This window comes from Carcharodon carcharias, chromosome 37, assembly GCF_017639515.1.
Source record: "Carcharodon carcharias isolate sCarCar2 chromosome 37, sCarCar2.pri, whole genome shotgun sequence".
NCBI lineage: Eukaryota > Metazoa > Chordata > Chondrichthyes > Lamniformes > Lamnidae > Carcharodon > Carcharodon carcharias.
The window spans coordinates 6,991,374-7,010,331 of record NC_054503.1 but is presented as its reverse complement, the minus strand read 5'-3'; the positions used below and the strand labels follow the sequence as shown (position 1 = coordinate 7,010,331).

Sequence of the window (18,958 nt, the reverse complement as noted above, 5' to 3'; positions counted from 1 at the left end):
TCCCCCACCCACCTACCCGTCCACACCCTCCCCACCCTCCCCCACCCACCTACCCGCCCACACCCTCCCCACCCTCCCCCACCCACCTACCCGCCCACACCCTCCCCACCCTCCCCCACCCACCTACCCGCCCACACCCTCCCCACCCTCCCCCACCCACCTACCCGCCCACACCCTCCCCACCCTCCCCCACCCACCTACCCACCCTCCCCCACCCACCTACCCGCCCACACCCTCCCCACCCTCCCCCACCCACCTACCCACCCTCCCCCACCTACCCACCCACACCCTCCCCACCCTCCCCCACCCACCTACTCACCCACACCCTCCCCACCCTCCCCCACCCTCCCCCACCCACCCCCCCCCCCCCCCCCCCCCCCCCCCCCCCGCACCCCCCCCACCCCCACTCCCCCCGTCGTTCTCACTCCTCCCCTTCCCCCAACCCGGCTCCTCCGACTCCACCTCTGCGTCCCAGCTGCGAGGCCTAGGCCTCAGGCTGCAGCGCGTGGGCCCTGGAAACGGGGCCTTGTCCAACGCCAGCCACCCGGCATCCCGGTCGCTGCTGAGGGGTTGGGGTTGGGGTTGGGGGTGGGGCGGGGGGGGGGTGCGGTGGCGGTGGGTGGGGAGTGGGGGGAGGGGGAGGGGGTGGGGGAGGGGGGTTAAGCACGGGAGAGGCCCGCACGTCACCGAGGAGAGATAACGGAAACAAGACAGCGGAAGGTCTCACCGGAGATACTGGAGTCAGTGACCCTTGGAAAATAGACAATATTCTTCCTGCTGCTGGGGAATGAAAGTTAACACACAGCGTTTGGGCAAAGCGACTCTCTCTGTAACACACAATATGACAGCTCCCTGCCCTCCGTCTCCCTTGGCCTGAAGCTAAAAACACGCTTTAAACCTTAATCTAATCTTATGTTTTATTCCCCCCACCGACTCCCCCCCCACTCCACCCACCCACCCACCCACCCACTCCAACCTCTCTGCCTCAGTGAAGATACTTCGGCCGTTTATCTGATATAAAGTTTTTACGAGGACTTTATTTTCCGGGTGACGCGATCCTCGCCGCCCAACACAGCCCCCCCACCCCTCCCCCACCACCCTCCGGAAGTTTCCATCCGTTTCTTCCGAGCGGTTCCGGATTCCTCGCCATGGGGTGCAAACGGAGGAGGAGTCGGGGCGGACTTGGAACGTTCGTTCCCGTTTCTCTCTCTCTCTCTCTCTCTCTCTCTCTTTCCGGGCCTGCTGAGTCCTCCCGGTGTTTCCTGTCGGTCGTTGAAGGGGAGAAATGGCCGGTCGGCGGTCCGTCCGGGACCCCTCCCGGGGGTACGATCGACAAGGGCGAGCGTTCCGCTCGAGAGGGCTTGACGTCGCTTTAGGCCCCGCTGGCGGCACGGGTAATGCGTTCGTAAAGGCCGAGAACGGAGGCCGCTCGCTTTTCGCACAGGGCCGGACTCATAGCGAAACGTTCCAACTCACTTCACCGAAGCGTAGGTCACGCAAAGGTCGGCGCCGGATTCACACGGAGGTGGTTTCAGGGCAACCCGGTCGAAGGGGTGGGTTTTAAGCGGCCGTTGTGAGGTGGGTGGTGGGTGGATCCAAAGGGATTGAGCGAGGGAACGCCGGAGCCCAGCGGCCTGGGCAGCTCAAGGCATGGCCGCCAATGGTGTGGAGGAGGGGGTGGGGGTGGGAGCAGGGCTAGAGGAGCTCAGGGGTCTCGGGGGAGCTCAGGGGTCTCGGGGGTCTCAGGGGTCTTGGGGAGCTCAGGGGTCTCGGGGGAGCTCAGGGGTCTCGAGAGAGCTCAGGGGTCTCGGAGGAGCTCAGGGGTCTCGGGGGAGCTCAGGGGTCTCGAGAGAGCTCAGGGGTCTCGAGAGAGCTCAGGGGTCTCGGAGGAGCTCAGGGGTCTCGGGGGAGCTCAGGGGTCTCGAGAGAGCTCAGGGGTCTCGGAGGAGCTCAGGGGTCTCGGGGGAGCTCAGGGGTCTCGAGAGAGCTCAGGGGTCTCGAGAGAGCTCAGGGGTCTCGGAGGAGCTCAGGGGTCTCGGGGGAGCTCAGGGGTCTCGAGAGAGCTCAGGGGTCTCGGAGGAGCTCAGGGGTCTCGGGGAGCTCAGGGGTCTCGGGGGAGAGCTGAGATCTCAGAGGGCTGAGGGAGTTCACAGAGAGGAGGAGGTGGGCAAGGCCATGGAGGGATTCAAAAAGAAGGATGAGTTAAAATTGAGGTGTGGCTGAACCTTGGTTAAGCCTCAGTAAAAATACTGTCTCTAGCTGGACCTCCTGACATCCTGGGTAATATTAAGGTTTTGGAACAGGTTACGAGGAGGGTGAAAGGTTTGACTCCACGTTTTAAAGCACCTTAGATCAGCTTTTTAAAACTGGGTCTACTCTCAGGCACCCTGGACTCAGTCTATCCCAGTGAACTCTGTAAAATACCGAAGGGACTGGGACCCTGTCTACATGGACTAATGATCTGGATAGAAACTGTCTAATCCAGAACGCTCTGCCTTGAAAGCTGGGAGCCGATTCCGTAACTTTCAAAAGGGAATTGGATAAATATTGGAGGGGAATAGGAACTGAGGGGGAGGTGAGGGAAGAGTGGAGCATGGGCCAAATGGCTTGCATCTGTACTGTTTTATTCTGCAATTCTACGAGGTAGGCCAGGGTGAATTTGTAAATTTATATAAGGTTAAAACTTGTTTAAATGTTGAGCACTTCTTCATCTCTGCAGAGAGTAGCAGACCTTTGGAACAAGGTCCTGCCTTGTGCATTCACTGTACACCTTACACGGGAGTCGGACCTGTGCCTAGCTGGGGGCAGAGATGTTACCAAACATGAGGCAGGAACAGGCAACATCATTCTCGAACAATGAGACCTCCTCTGTTAATGTCTCATTAATTACATTGTTAAGGTTAAGAGAAACAGGCGATGGGTATTCATTGAGAACGTATAAATAGGGGACAGCTGGGACACTGGTTTGAGTGGGAGGAGAGCTGTAATACTGAATAAGCCAATCAACTCTTCAAATAAAGAGAAGCTCTGTGTCTTGGATTTGGTTTCATAAATCAACTGGGATCCTGTTTACATCCTGGACTATTCACTCAGTTAGAGGCAGGGGGCAGGGGCATTGGAAAGGTATGGTACAGGTTTCAGTACACCCCCTCCCCGACCCCCCGACCCCCCCCGACCCCCCCACCCCTTATCAATCATAATATCTCGTCCTTTACCTCTACTGGGAGTTCAAATGTATTTCCTCCAGGAATGTGTAACAGGGAATTGGGAGAACACATTTGGAATTCTACCATCTCTTGTCTTTTAGGGGTTGTTGCATTAGGCTGTGGTCAGCTTTATTTCCTCCTCTAGCCCAAGTAGGAAGAGCAGGGCCTCTTGTGAGAGTTTTTACGATGTGTAGAGTTTCCACCCCCCCATCCCATTCAGATGAAACCCTCAGATTGAGATGTTTCAATCATTTGAGTTCAAGTGCCTGATCAAATTCAAAGTGTATTAAATCAACTGTGGCTGGGCTGTTCAGGAGAAAATGTTACTGATGTGGGGCGGCGGGGGTTTTGGGAGGGGGGAAGCAGTTTTGTTTTACGTTCATGATGAAAAGGTGCCACCTAAAACCTATCATCTTAAATATGTCACGGACAGGATCAACATTTACCCGCGGCCCTCTTCACTAAATAATATGGGATACCCACTTTGCTTTTCTGCCTCCTTTAAAAGGCCAAAAAAAACCAGACTGTCAAAGCAATGGGTACAGGCTAAAACTAATATTCAGATTTATTTACAGGCTGAGTAATATACAGAAGTAGTGGAACACAGCAAGATACTGAGTACAATACTTGAAACCAATAAAAACTTGCATCAATCCACAAAGGGGATCAAGGTACCCTCGTCAGAATATATTTCTCATACAGATTGATAAACGATGGGGCTTTTGGACGAAAGAGTTTCGTGCAGACATTCCCGATGCAAAGTTGCACATGTACGAGGCAAGTTTTCAGTGCGCCCACGGAGTTCAAATCCCCAAGTCAGTCCCAAAGACATGAGCAATCCACACTGAGATCAGTACCGGAGGATTTCTTTCATGTTGAGTGCAGAAAAAAAAAAACTTGGGAGTACCGCACCATGAGAGGCTTGGGATTAACGTCTAGGTGCTACAGTACTGTCTTCGTCCGAGCAATTCCCTTGGCTGTTCAGCAGATCAGAGATATTAAATTCAGCTACTCCACAGGCTGCACAGGTTAACGCTCCGAATGGTCTTGCTTTCTTTTGGTGGGGGAAGGGGTGTGGCGTAACCTGTCAGCCATCGATATCGTAACTTCGCCTGAATGGCAAGAGTTGGAGTTACTGTATAAATGGCCTACTGCCCTTCCAAGGGACCAATCGTTTCATTAGCTTGTTCGATCCTTGGTGCGGGGCTTGGAGGGGTGGGGGTCGGTGGGGCGAGAAAAGAGAACAGGCCGGCTTAACTCTAGCTACTTTGAACAGGGTCAGCAATCAGAGACCGGAACTCCCCACATACGTCACAGGGCAAGAACTCTGCTTTCAGCTTAGCTGCGTTATTACTGACCTGGGCGTGGCCTGGCTCTGACTCCGGTTTCCCAGAAGGCAGCAGCTGCTGAGAGTTGGCAGCTAAGATGAGATCAGGGGGCGAAGGCTTCAGGCCTCCAAAGCCGGGATCCTCCTGGGTCCTGAAACAAACAGGAAAGTCCGGTGGTCAAGCAGGTCCCGTACACAAAAAAAAAATCAGGCAAAAATGGTCGTCAGCAAACCTCCTTGAATCGATATGCTCCGACCCTCCCCTCCAACCCCCCCACCACCCCCCGTCCCAACTCATCTGCTGTTGAAACCCTCGTTCAAACCCCTGTAAGCTGGAGACTTGACTGTACGCTCTGCCTCAGGCTCGCCTTCCACCTTGCAGTTTAACGGGAACTCACGGGGAGATGACAGTGTAGCGGCAACATCACTAGGTCAGCAATCTCAGAGGCTCAGGTTAATACTCTTGAGGGCACAGGGTTCAAACCCCACCACAGCAGCTGGTGGAATTTAAATTCAATTCATTCAAATCTGGAATATAAAACTAGTCTCAGCAACGGTGAGCGTAAAGCTAGTATTGATTGTTGTGAAAACCCATCTGCTTGACTAATGTCCCCTTCAGGGAGGGAAATCTGCCGTCCTTACCCGGTCTGGGCCTACATGTGACTCCAGACCCCACAGCCACATGTGGTTGACTCTTAACTGCCCCCCTGAAATGGTCTAACAAGACCCACAGTTCAAGGGTAATTAGGGATGGGCAACAAATGCCAGAGATGCCCATATCCCGAGAATGGATAAATAAAACAAAACTCTTACCAATTCCCGTTCACCCAGCTGTGCTCACTGACTTACCATGGATCCCGGTGTGTCAACAGCCCGATTTTAAAATTCTCATCCTCTTTTTCACATCCCTCCACAGTCTAACCCTGCCCCATCTCTGTAACCTCCTCCAGCCCCTACACCTCTCTCTATCTCTGTAACCTCCTCCAGCCCCTACACCTCTCTCTATCTCTGTAACCTCCTCCAGCCCCTACATCCCTCCCTATCTCTGTAACCTCCTCCAGCCCCGACAACCCTCCCTATCTCTGTAACCTCCTCCAGCCCCTACAGCACTCCCTATCTCTGTAATCTCCTCCAGTCCCTACACCCCTCCCTGTCTCTGTAACCTCCCCCAGCCCCTACAACCCTCCCTATCTCTGTAACCTCCTCCAGCCCCTACACCCCTCCCTATTTCTGTAACTCCCTCCAGGCCCTACAACCCTCCCTATCTCTGTAACCTCCTCCAGCCCCCAAAACATTCCCTATCTCTGTAACCTCCTCCAGCCCCTACACCTCTCTCTATCTCTGTAACCTCCTCCAGCCCCTACATCCCTCCCTATCTCTGTAACCTCCTCCAGCCCCTACAACTCTCCATATTTCTGTAACCTCCTCCAGCCCCTACAACCCTCCCAATCTCTGTAACCTCCTCCAGCCTCTACAACCCTCCCTATCTCTGTAACCTCCTCCAGCCCCTACAACCCTCCCTATCTCTGTAACTGCCTCCAGCCCCTACAACTCTCCATATTTCTGTAACCTCCTCCAGCCCCTACAACTCTACATATCTCTGTAACCTCCTCCAGCCCCTACACCTCTCTCTATCTCTGTAACCTCCTCCAGCCCCTACATCCCTCCCTATCTCTGTAACCTCCTCCAGCCCCTACATCCCTCCCTATCTCTGTAACCTCCTCCAGCCCCTACAACCCTCCCTATCTCCGTAACCTGCTCCAGCCCCTACAACCCTCCCTATCTCTGTAACCTCCTCCAGCCCCTACAACCCTCCCAATCTCTGTAACCTCTTCCAGCCCCTACAACCCTCCCTATCTCTGTAACCTCCTCCAGCCCCTACAGCACTCCCTATCTCTGTAATCTCCTCCAGTCCCTACACCCCTCCCTGTCTCTGTAACCTCCTCCAGCCCCTACAACCCTCCCTATCTCTGTAACCTCCTCCAGCCCCTACACCCTCCCTATCTCTGTAACTCCCTCCAGCCCCTACAACCCTCCCTATCTCTGTAACCTCCTCCAGCCCCCAAAACATTCCCTATCTCTGTAACCTCCTCCAGCCCCTACACCTCTCTCTATCTCTGTAACCTCCTCCAGCCCCTACATCCCTCCCTATCTCTGTAACCTCCTTCAGCCCCTACAACTCTCCATATTTCTGTAACCTCCTCCAGCCCCTACAACCCTCCCAATCTCTGTAACCTCCTCCAGCCTCTACAACCCTCCCCATCTCTGTAACCTCCTCCAGCCCCTACAACCCTCCCTATCTCTGTAACTGCCTCCAGCCCCTACAACTCTCCATATTTCTGTAACCTCCTCCAGCCCCTACAACTCTCCATATCTCTATAACCTCCTCCAGCCCCTACAACCCTCCCTATCTCTGTAACCTCCTCCAGCCCCTACAATCCTCCCTATCTCTGTAACCTCCTCCAGCCCCTACAACCCTCCCTGTCTCTGTAACCTCCTCCAGCCCCTACAACCCTCGCTATCTCTGTAACCTCCTCCAGCCTCTACAACCCTCCCTATCTTTGTAGTCTTGCCAGACATGCCCACATCCCATGAAAGATTGAAGTAAAATTCTGCTTCCAAGACCAGTAAATCCTTCCTAACATTACTCAGGGGTCCTAACCAGGGTGCTGCAGAGTTGCAGCATAACATCCACTCTTTTATATTCTAGCTGGCTAGTTAGAAATAATGGCCAATATTTGTAGCCTTTTTTGATGAATCCTTTGCGAGACCTCATCGGCCCCTCCCTTTCATTCATCAGTTTACACACTCACAAATACCTCTGGCTCCGGACAGCTGGTTTCTCCAGAGAGCAGCTCGGCGTGGTCAGGCACTGGTCCCCTTGCGGACTGGCGCGTTGGGCTTCCTGGAGCGAGGACATCCTCATCAGGGGCAGACGGGGAGACCCCAGGCCCGCGTCCGTGACTCGGTCACACTTCCGCTCGGTCTCCTCGATCGACTTGCGGTACAGCTCAGAGTAGCTCCTTCGGAGACAGAAAGGGCTCAGGTTGACTCAGGCCGCCTGAAAGCGCTGGGGAAGTGGTCACCGCGGTGACGTGGGGAATCCCAGCAGAACATTTATGCACAGTAAGATCCCACAAACAGCAATATCATATTGAGCAGATCAATTCTTTTCAACGGATGTTGGTTGAGGGATAAATATTGGCCCCAGGACACTGGGGGGCAATGGGGAGAGTTGGGGTGTGGGGGAGAACTCCCCTGCTCCTCTTCCAATAGTGTGGTGTGTATATTACACCCACCTGAGAGGGCAGATGGAGCCTCGATGTAATGTCTCATCCTGACAGAGTAGTGTACCCTCGAGCACTGGGAGTGTTCGACTGGATTATGGGTTCAATTCTCTGGGAGCGGGACTCGAACCTGTGATCTTAGGATTTGGACACATACACACACACACACACATGCACACACACACACACACGCGCACACACATACACACACATACACACACGCGCACACACATACACACACACACGCATACACACACACACCTCACACACACACACATACACACACACACCTCACACACACAAACACACATACACACCCCTACACACACATGTGCGCACACACACACACATACACACACACACACACATCACACACACACACCTCACACACACACACCTACACACACACACCTACACACACACACACACCTACACACACCTACACACACACGTACGCACACACACACACATACACCTCACACACACATACACACCTCACACACACACACCTACACACACACACATCTACACACACACACATCTACACACACCTACACACACGCGCGCGCACACACACACATACACACACACACCTCACACACACACACACCTCACGCACACACACACCTCACGCACACACACACCCACACCTCACACACACACACACACATACACACACACACCTCACACACACACACACATACACACACGCACATAAACACACACACATACACGCACACACCTCACACACACACACACATACCTCACACACACACACACCCACACCTCACACACACACACACACACATACACACACACACACACCTCACACACACACACACATACACACACACACACACACACCTCACACACACATACACACACACACACACCTCACACACATACACACATACCTCACACACACACACACACATACACACACACACACACCTCACACACACACACACACATACACACACACACACACACCTCACACACACATACACACACACACACACACACCTCACACACATACACCTCACACACACACACACACCTCACACACACACACCCACACCTCACACACACACACACATACACACACCTCACACACACACATACACATACACACACACACACCTCACACACACACACACATACACACACGCACATAAACACACACACATACACGCACACGCGCACACACATACACACACACACACACACACACCTCACACACACATTTCCCAGCTTAGCTTACTGGACAGGACGTAGGGATCCTGTTCGATTCCCCCTTTCTCTAACCCAACACCACCTGATGGTTGTTCTAAAGCCGCTTTCTGTTGTGGCTGTGGATATAATCCCCTTCACGAAGGAAAGGGAGAGAGGGTTCTTGTGAAAGAGGGAACAGATATATCATTAATGACAATGCTTCTTCATGAAGCTTCCGTTAAAAGAATGAGAATACTGTCCTCACCATCGATACGGTTGTAAATTTAAGGAGAGTAAATACAGCTGCTGGGCGCCTATTGACAACGCCTGCCCTCTGCAAACACCAGTCCCTCATTAACACCCCTTCGCTCCCCGTTAACACCCCCCACTCCCCGTTAACACCCCCCCACTCCCCGTTAACACTCCCCACTCCCCGTTAACACCCCCCACTCCCCGTTAACACCCCCCCACTCCCCGTTAACCCCCCCACTCCCCGTTAACACCCCCCACTCCCCGTTAATACCCCCTCACTCCCCGTTAACACCCCCCCCGCTCCCCGTTAACACCCCCCCACTCCCCGTTAACAGCCCCCGCTCCCCGTTAACAGCCCCCGCTCCCCGTTAACAGCCCCTGCTCCCCGTTAACAGCCCCCGCTCCCCGTTAACAGCCCCTGCTCCCCGTTAACAGCCCCCGCTCCCCGTCAACAGCCCCCGCTCCCCGTCAACAGCCCCCGCTCCCCGTTAACAACCTCAACCCCCTCCTCTCCCTCTGAAGCTCTGCTGCTCCCACGGCGCCACCTCCCCTAGGCCTCAGCTCCCTCCCGGGCCCCCTCTTCACCGCTCTCTGTGAAGCTCAAGTGAACGCTTCAGGACATCGAGGGTTCTGACGAGAGGATGTCCACCAAAAAGAAGCTCACCCTTCCCTCCCGCCAACACTACCCCCCACCCCCAACCACCACCCCCCCCCCCAAACAGCTTCCCTACCCCCTCCATCACCCCTCCAATGACCTGCGAGATCCTGAGTACCTCCTCGTATTGACAGAATGCAGGCGAGACCATTAAAACCAGGCCCCACTGGCACCACCCCCCCCCCCAAACGACCTCTCCTCCCACCCCACCACCCCCAACCCTCCCGTGACAGGTGCCTACATTCTGGGCTTGCCCTTGGAGTCGGGCGGGATGACAGTTATCTTCACATGGCTGGCCTTCCTCAGGTACTCAGCCCTCTCCTTGTAAGACAGGAACACCACCGGAGTCTCGCAGATCCTGATCAGCCGGCTGTACAGCTTCAGCCCCTTCAGCTCCGCGTAGCCATTTTTTTCCACCTGGGTGACGATTCCCTCGCCATTGGCTTGGAAGCCCAGATGATGGACGCTGTTCCTGAGGAGGACCAGGTCTTCAGTTTCACACCCCGTGGTCACAATCTGTTTGAAAACACAATGGTGGATAACCATCACGCAATGCCGCACAGGCCAAGGGCTTCCTTGCCCCAGAAATGAGTAGGCCCGGGGTGCGGCCTACATAAGAAATAGGGGGCAGGAGTAGGCCCCAGGGGCCCCTCAAGCCTGCTCCATCGTTCAGTCAGACCATTCTCCTCCCTCAATTTCCTCTGTCCTCGCAGGGCCCCCCTCAGTTCCCCTGGTGACTTAAGGGTCCAGCCATTTCTGTCTTAAATACACCCGGAGCGGGGCTTTCCGGCCCTTCCTGCTAAACGTGGGGGGGGGATTCGAATGGCTCTCCGCATCCGCCGTGGGGAAACCCACCACCAGGGGGCAAGAAAACGCCCGCCTCAACCTCTGAGGGCATCCGTTTCTCTCTGGGATAGAGAGTTCTCTAGGTTCAGCACCCTCTGAGTGAAGAGATTCCTCCTTATCTCAGTCCAAAATGGCTGCCCCTCCCCCCCCCCCACTTATCGTGAGACTGTGACGCTCTAGGGTTTTAGACTCCTCAGTAAAAGGGAACAGCCCGTCATAAGAACTAGGAGCAGGGGTAGGTAATTCAGCCCCTCGAGCCTGCCCCGCCATTCATTACGATCATGGCTGATCTCATTTTGGCCTCAACTCCAATTTCCCACCCGATCCCCATAACCTTTCAACCCGTTACTAATTAAAAATCTGTCTATCTCCTCCTCAAATTTATTCAGCGTCCCGGCATCCACTGCACTCTGAGGTAGTGAATTCCACAGATTCACCACCCTTTGAGAAAAGTAATTCCTCCTCATCTCTGATTTAAATCTATCGTCCCTTAGCCTAAAACTATGGCCTCTCATTCTAGAATGCCCCACAAGGGGAAACTTTCGCTCCACATCTACTTTGTCTACTTTAGCATCTTATTAACCTCAGTTAGATCTCCTCTCATCTTCTCAACTCTAGCGAGTCTCGGCCTAAACTGCTCAAATCTCTCCTCATAGGACAAGCCCCCCACATCTCTGTGGAATCAATCTAGTGAACCTCCTCTGATATATCCTATCACGCCCTGTAAGAATTTGTACTTGAAAGAGGCCTTTTAAATTACAAAGGGATTCAAAAGGGGAGAAGATGCTTCCCTTTGTGGGCCACTTGGTGGAGGGGGGTGGGGAATCCAAACAGGGGCTATAAGTATAAGATGATCGCTGATAAGTCCAATAAGGGATTCAGGAGTAGCTTCTTTACCCAGAGATTGGTGAGAATGCAGAACTCGCTACTGCAGAGACTGGTCAAGGTGAATAGTGTAGATACATATAAGGCTGGGAAAACAACATCAGGGGGTAAGGAGTAGAAGGTTATGCTGACAAGATATATGAAGCAGGGTGGGAGGAGACTCACTTGGAGCATAAATGCTGGCAGAGAGCAGTGCTGTAAATTCAACATAACACTATGTTGGCCTATGATCATATGACCAAGTCAGCTCAGAAACCAGAAGTAAAACATGTTATGTTCTTATAGGCAAGGCAATCAAAGGTTATCGGGGTTAGCTGGGAATGTGGAAATCAAAACACAAGAAGATGAGCTATGATCTTATTGAATGGCGGAGCAGGCTCGAGGGGCCGAATGGTCTACTCCTGTTCCTATTTCTTATTTTCATGACTGCTGTGTATTCTGGGACAGGACTGCCTCCATCATAATCATTTGTTTTCTCCTGCTGGCTATCTCGATGACATGGGTATGGAGATGGGAATTTAAAAAAAATTATTTTACAGGATGTGGGCATCGCTGGATAGGCCAGCGTTTTTATCGCCCATCCCTAATTGCCAAATGCGAAGAGGGGGGTGAGCCGCCTTCTTGACCGCTGTGGTCCATGTGGTGTAGGTACACCCACCGTGCTGTTAGGGAGGGAGTTCCAGGGTTTTGACCCAGCGACAGTGAGGGAATGGCCGATATGTTTCCAAGTCGGGATGGTGAGAGGCTCGGAGGGGGAACTTCCAGGTGGTGGTGTTCCCCATGTACCTGCTGCCCTTGTCCTTCTAGATGGTAGAGGTCGTGGGTTTGGGAGGTGCTGTCGAAGGAGCCTCGGTGAGTTGCTGCAGTGCATCTTGTAGATGGTACACACACGCTGCTGCTACTGTGCGTCGGTGGCGGAGGGAGTGAATGTTGAAGGTGGTGGATGGGGTGCTGATCCTGAAGCCAGAGGCTCTCCAGCCGAACACAGGAGACTTGTTTGAGCCGCTGAAGAGAATCCTCAGCATTCTTTTCCTTTTGACCTTCATGGAGCATTACAACTTCCTGTTATGATGTCATGGATGGAGCAAATAGGAAACCAGGGGGGTTACAGGGAGGTCAAGGACCTGTGCAAAATTTCACTAACTCTGGACCCATGAGCATTTATTGCTATTAAAACTCTGGTGTAGACGGGCACTTCCTAGCTAATCTCCTGCTGCTGCTGCTATCTGGTCCCACTTCAACATCAAAATTTCAGACAGGAACATGGGGAGGCCATTCAGCCCCTCGAGCCTGTTCTGCCACGCCGCAAGATTACAGTTGGTTTGTAGTAATAGTCTCGGCCAGCTAAGATCTATCAATCTCAGATTAAAACTAATTAAGCTGGCATCTAATATTGCTTCTGTGTGAGAGATTTCCAAATGCCTTCATTTAGGAAGTGTTCCCTAACTTCTCTCCTGAATATCCTGGCTATTTTAAGGCCACGTCCCTTTATCCTAGCTCCCCACCCCAACGGGGAGGGAAAGGCTCATCTTGATCTACACAAAGGAAATAAACTCCTCTTTAAGTGGGTATGGCCACATATGAATTAGGAGTGGGAATAGGCCACTCAGCCCCTCGAGACTGCTCCGCCATTCAGTGAGATCATGGCTGATCTGACAGTAACCTCAACCCCCACATTCCCACCCGAGCCCCGATAACCTTTCACCCCCTTGCGTATCAAGAACCTATCTAGCTCTGGCCTTAAAGATAGGCAGTCCCAGGCCATTCCCCCAGGCTGTTCCATATGCTCCTGCACACTGCACACAATCGTTCATTGAGATTTATGACCAAGCAAATCTTTGTTTTGTTCCAGTGATATGAACGGAAGGATAAATAGTGGGGCCAGGACACCGGCGGGAGGGAGAATTCCACACGCACCCCCACCCCACCAGCTCTTCCTGGAAATGGTCTTATGTGTGCGTCCACCTGAGATGGCCGACGTGGGTGTGTTTCTCATGTCACACCCGAGAGACAGCAGCAAGGGCTTACGGTGTGACCGTAACCCAGCGAGAGACGAGGGGGCAGGAGGGGCTAATGCTGGGGGAGGCGGTGGGGGTTCGAATATACCGAGTCTTGCGTGCCAGGTATCGAGACAGAGGCTCCGCTGCAAGGGGCAAGGTTAGGAAAAGCCAAGGGCCGCGAGGAGAGGGGTGACATCGAGAGAAACACAAGGAAAGAAAGACAGCAAAAGCTACATGCGGTGGGTACAACAATCACGGTTTATTCATTTAATTTGGCAGCCAGTGGTTACAGAGATGCAGACTGGACTGACAGTATTCAGAGCCAGCAAGCCGCTGTCACTTTAAGTTACACACAGACATCACATGTTCAGCTCCTCGACTGGCTGGCTACTGGACGGACATTCAGCAAGCAAAGTACAACCGTAAAGTAGTTCATACAGTTATTGTTATCATTGTAGCACACAGGAAACAACAGCAGCTGACAGGTTAGCAGAGTTAGTGGAAAGTGTGTCCCTCTCTGATTCGTGTAACCCTCCCCCACAGGGAGGCTCCCAAATGCCCCCAGGGATGCTCCCAAATGCACCCCTCCACCCTCTGTCACAAACACCTATTAAAGGGGAGGGCGACTCTGCCAAGTTCCCACCAATTAAAGGGGAGGGCGATTCTGCCAAGTTCCCAACTATTAAAGGGGAGGGCAACTCTGCCAAGTTCCCACCTATTAAAGGGGAGGGCAACCCTTCCAAATTCCCCCATATTAAAGGGGAGGGCAACTCTGCCAAATTCCAACCTATTAAAGGGGAGGGTGACTCTTCCAAATTCCCCCCCTATTAAAGGCGAGAGCAACTTTTACAAATTCCTGCCAATAAAGGGGAGGGGGAGGGGGTGACTTGCCAAACCATGTCCTATTAGTGGGAAGGAGTCACCTACAGATTCCAGCCTATCAAAGGAAAGATGCCTCAGCAAGACTCCACCTATTAAAGGGGAGGGGATTTAGCCAGACTCCCACCTAATAAAACAGAAAGACTTACTCAGGATATTTCCCAAGTGTAAAACGTTATTGCTTTTTTAAAGAATTTTTTTTTGATTTTCTGCCCACCAGCACTTTCTCTAAAATAGCAGAATCCACCCGCTTGGAGTGCCAACCTTCTGCCCATTGAACAGGGGGGTGGTTATCTCAGAGTGTTAGTCCCCCCCCTCCATTCCCGTCACCTCCATGCCCACTTAATCCAATAGGGTGGAACACACCCGCCTCAATCGTTCCCTGTGGGGAGCGAGTTCCCACAGCAAAGAGGGAGGCCTCTCCTGAATTCCCAGTTGGATTTATTAGTGGCCGTCTTATATCAAGGGCCCCCTAGTTCTGGTCTTCGATGCTGTGGAAATATCTTTGCTATGTCTCCCCAGGACAAATCCTTTCATAAACCGAAAGGCCCAGCTTTCTCTTTACCAGAGAAAAGCAGCCTGGCCTGTTCAATCTTTCCCTGTTACGCTGTAAGCTCTCTATTTTGGTGTCAGTTATAAATCTGTTCTGTATCCTTCCCTATTGCCTTTACACCCTTTCTGTGACATGGAAACCAGAACCGGTTAACAGCGCTGCAAGTGTGGTCTAACCCGGGGACCTACGTACATTTAACCTGACTTCCTGGGGAACCGGCCACTGTATGAAGAGGCTGGTTTGAAGCTGGGAAGTGTGCTACTTTCCATCAACTTGCCACAGCCCCTGTCACTGATAACGACACCATAACCAATTCTCACTCGGTGAGTTCACGTGGCTGCGTCAGTGGTAATGTAAATAGGAAAAGGTTCATAGACACAGACGGGTTAGGACATAACACTGAGGAACAAGGAGAGCGGGGAAGCAAAGCTGGTAAGAGGGAGGAATCGGCGAAAAGAGTTAGAGTTGTGCATTTTGGTTAAGGCTCCCTTTCCAAAGATATTAAAAGCAGCATCCCAAGCGGGGAAGGTCATAAAAATATGGACAGAATCCTGGGGTTCAAGGCAAAGGATAAAAAAATCTATAGAGACTGGGGATGGAGAGAGAGAGAGAGAGGACAAGGATGGGCAGAAAGAGATAGAGAGAATGAGGACAGAGCAAGAGAGGGGATGGAGAGAGAGGACAGAGAGAGAGAGACAGAGAGAGAAAGCGAGGACAGAAAGAGAGAAAGGGGATAGAGAGAGAAACAGAGGAAAGAGAGAGGACAGAGAAAGGAAGAGGACAGACAGAGAGAGGATGGAGAAAGAGAAGGAGGGTGGAGAGAGAGAGGACAAAGAGAGAGAAAGAGGACAGAGAGAGAAGAGGATGGCGAGAGAGAAACAGGACGGAGAAAGGGAAAGGAGACGGAGAGAGAAAAAGAGGACAGAGAGAGGAAGAGGACAGAGAGAGAGAAAGAGGACAGAGAGAGGAAGAGGACAGAGAGAGAGAAAGAGGACAGAGAGAGGAAGAGGACAGAGAGAGAGAAAGAGGACAGAGAGAGGAAGAGGACAGAGAGAGAGAAAGAGGACAGAGAGAGGAAGAGGACAGAGAGAGAGAAAGAGGACAGAGAGAGAGAAAGAGGACAGAGAGAGAGAAAGAGGACAGAGAGAGAGAAAGAGGACAGAGAGAGAGAAAGAGGACAGAGAGAGGAAGAGGACAGAGAGAGAGAAAGAGGACAGAGAGAGGAAGAGGACAGAGAGAGAGAAAGAGGACAGAGAGAGGAAGAGGACAGAGAGAGAGAAAGAGGACAGAGAGAGAGAAAGAGGACAGAGAGAGAGAAAGAGGACAGAGAGAAAGAGGACAGAGAGAGAGAGAAAGAGGACAGAGAGAGAGAAAGAGGACAGAGAGAGAGAAAGGGGACAGAGAGAGAGAGAAAGAGGACAGAGAGAGAGAAAGAGGACAGAGAGAAAGAAAGAGGACAGAGAGAAAGAAAGAGGACAGAGAGAAAGAAAGAGGACAGAGGGAGAGAGGACATAGAGAGGGAGAGAGGACACCGAGAGAGGGTGGATGGAGAGAGAGAGGACGGACAGAGAGAAAGAGGACAGAGACAGAGGGAGATGGAGAGAGAGAAAGTGGACGGAAAGAGGGAAAGGAGATGGAGAAAGAGAAAGAGGACAGAGAGAGAGAGACAGAAAGAGAAAGGAGAGAGAAAATTAGCATGAAGAGAATGAACGAGCATGGAGATGAAGAGAAATAGGATGGAGAGAGGGTATAAGGATAGAGGGAAAGAGGATAGAGAATGGAGAGAGAGAGATAGAATGAGGATGGGATACCTCTCCACCTCTCTCTCTCCTTCTTGCAGACCCTCCTTAAAACCTACCTCTTTGTCCAGCTTTGGCCACCTGTTCTACTGCGTCTGTACCTGGCTCAGTGGGGACATTTGTTCAATAATGCCTCTGTCAAGCTCCTTGAGATGGATTATTGTGCCAAAGGCACTATAGAAATACATGTCGGTACTGTAAAACAGTTGTGCAACTGTTATGGAGTTGCAGGGTCTGGCCAGTGCGCAGTGCCAGTGAACCAGTTTTCAAAATCTCTCCCCCAATCCCTAACATTATCCAAGGCATTAAAAAAAAATCAAACAAGCTATTATGAAAACTTTACACAGGCTCTCCCTGTCTATCAGATTTCACCAGCAAATTCAAATTTTTGTAATTACCATTGATATCAAAAAAAGACGTGAAGAAACATAGGTAGACATTGGTGATGGAATGACAGAGCCACAATATCTGCAAGCTCCTCCTGAATCTTCCCACATACTACACCAGCATTCTACTCTCCAGCAATGAAGCATCAAGTACAAACCCAGTATTGACTTAACACAAATTCTGCTTTGTGATCTTAAAGGGGCACACACATCCCTATATGTCAGCAGCAGAACACCACACCACATCTGTCTAGATGTCCCATCAACCTGTGCCAAGTACACATCTGTCACATCCACGAATTCCTCCCTCGGTGACAAGTGCAAAAATAATCTTAATTTACCTCTTGAAAGAAAATACAGAGGTTTCGTTCTGACATGTCAAGAGTTGCCACTGCTATAGTTAACGTGGTTTCGCACAGGAAGGGAATCTTAAGAGCAGTCTTAAAGGGGAAGGCCAAAATGGCAGACACCAATGTCACAACTGTGAGCAATTCCACCGAACATCTGCCTAGCAATCCCGATTAAAAGTATTAACTTGTGAATGTGCTGGAGGAAACAGAGTAGGTCTGTCTGTGTCTGAGGAGGTGGGGGTGGGGCTTAAAAAGGCAGATGAATCCTCCTCTTGACCTCACTGCTGTCAAATCTTAGGTGGAATGTTCCAATTTATGTCCAGATGCGTCACTGATGTGCAGTAGGCCTGACTCGGCCCCTTTAAGACTGCCCACGCGATCATCCCAATTAGGAGCAGGAGTAGGCCATTCAGCCCCTCGAGCCTGCTCCGCCATTCAATAAGATCGGGGCTGATCTGATTGTGGCCTCACCTCCACATCCCCACCTTACCCCCCCACCAGCTCCCCGATAACCTTCAGCTGGCTCGTAAGTCTAGAATCTATCCACCTCTGCCTTAAAGATATTCGATGACACAGCCTCCACCGCTCTCCGGGGTGGGGAAGACTCACGGCCCCCTGAGAGAAAAAATGTTTCCTTGGTTGCAAACCGGAAGGGCTTGTACCGTGTCATCTATACGTTACGTACGTATGTATTCATCTAGACCTGAATTTCTAAATTCCACGACCTCTGCATAGAGGTTATTACAATGATCGTTTTTAAATATGTTAAAAGTATTGCTGCACTTCCTGTGAGGGACAGGAAGTAATGGAAGATAACGCTCACAGCACAACTGGATTATTGACTCGACAGGACAGCAGCCTTTGGCACTCGTTCCGTTTCAGGTTGGAGGAGCCCTGACCCTATATTATTCACCTCTACCCACGGATGGTGCCAGTGTGCGGGTGGGTGAGGGTCAGGCGAGGGGGGGGTGCGGTTAAGAGAGCCACAGGAATCAGGCAGCCACTTTGAGCTGAGCCAAATCCGGTCCACACCCAGACCCCCTTTCGGCAAGGGCGGAGGGTGGGGGAGGGTGGGGGGTTGTTTGGGGGTAGGGGGGTGAGGGGCCCTTCAGAGTGAACAGGAGCAGGAGCCCCAGCCGACTGCCCAGCCCCCTCGCCCCCCTCGCCTCACCTCAGCGGGGGCCGAGGTCAATTCCAGCCCCTCAGCAGGGATTGGCCGCCTCAGCCCAGGGCCCGGGCCAGGGTCAGGGTCAGGGGTTTCCCGGCGTCTGCGCCTCGGGATCGCACCATCAACGAACCCAATGAATCCCACCTCCAGGGG

The 18,958-nt window shown here is 52.3% G+C and overlaps 1 protein-coding gene across 11 annotated transcripts in view; it reads right to left on the bottom strand.

The window, feature by feature from the left end:
- zmp:0000001168 (signal-induced proliferation-associated 1-like protein 2) overlaps positions 1-18,958 on the bottom strand; it is a 111,423-nt gene that overhangs the window by 23,909 nt on the left and 68,556 nt on the right. For all 11 annotated transcript variants that reach the window (XR_005941935.1, XR_005941936.1, XM_041179897.1 and 8 more), the window contains exons 9-11: positions 10,181-10,455; positions 7,353-7,556; positions 4,565-4,685 (exon numbers count right to left, since the gene is read on the bottom strand). Coding sequence is in view for 9 of the 11 variants with exons in the window: in XM_041179897.1 (XP_041035831.1) it covers positions 4,565-4,685; positions 7,353-7,556; positions 10,181-10,455 (600 nt within the window). In the remaining 2 variants the exon portion in view is untranslated. The remainder of the gene's footprint in view (positions 1-4,564; positions 4,686-7,352; positions 7,557-10,180; positions 10,456-18,958) is intronic.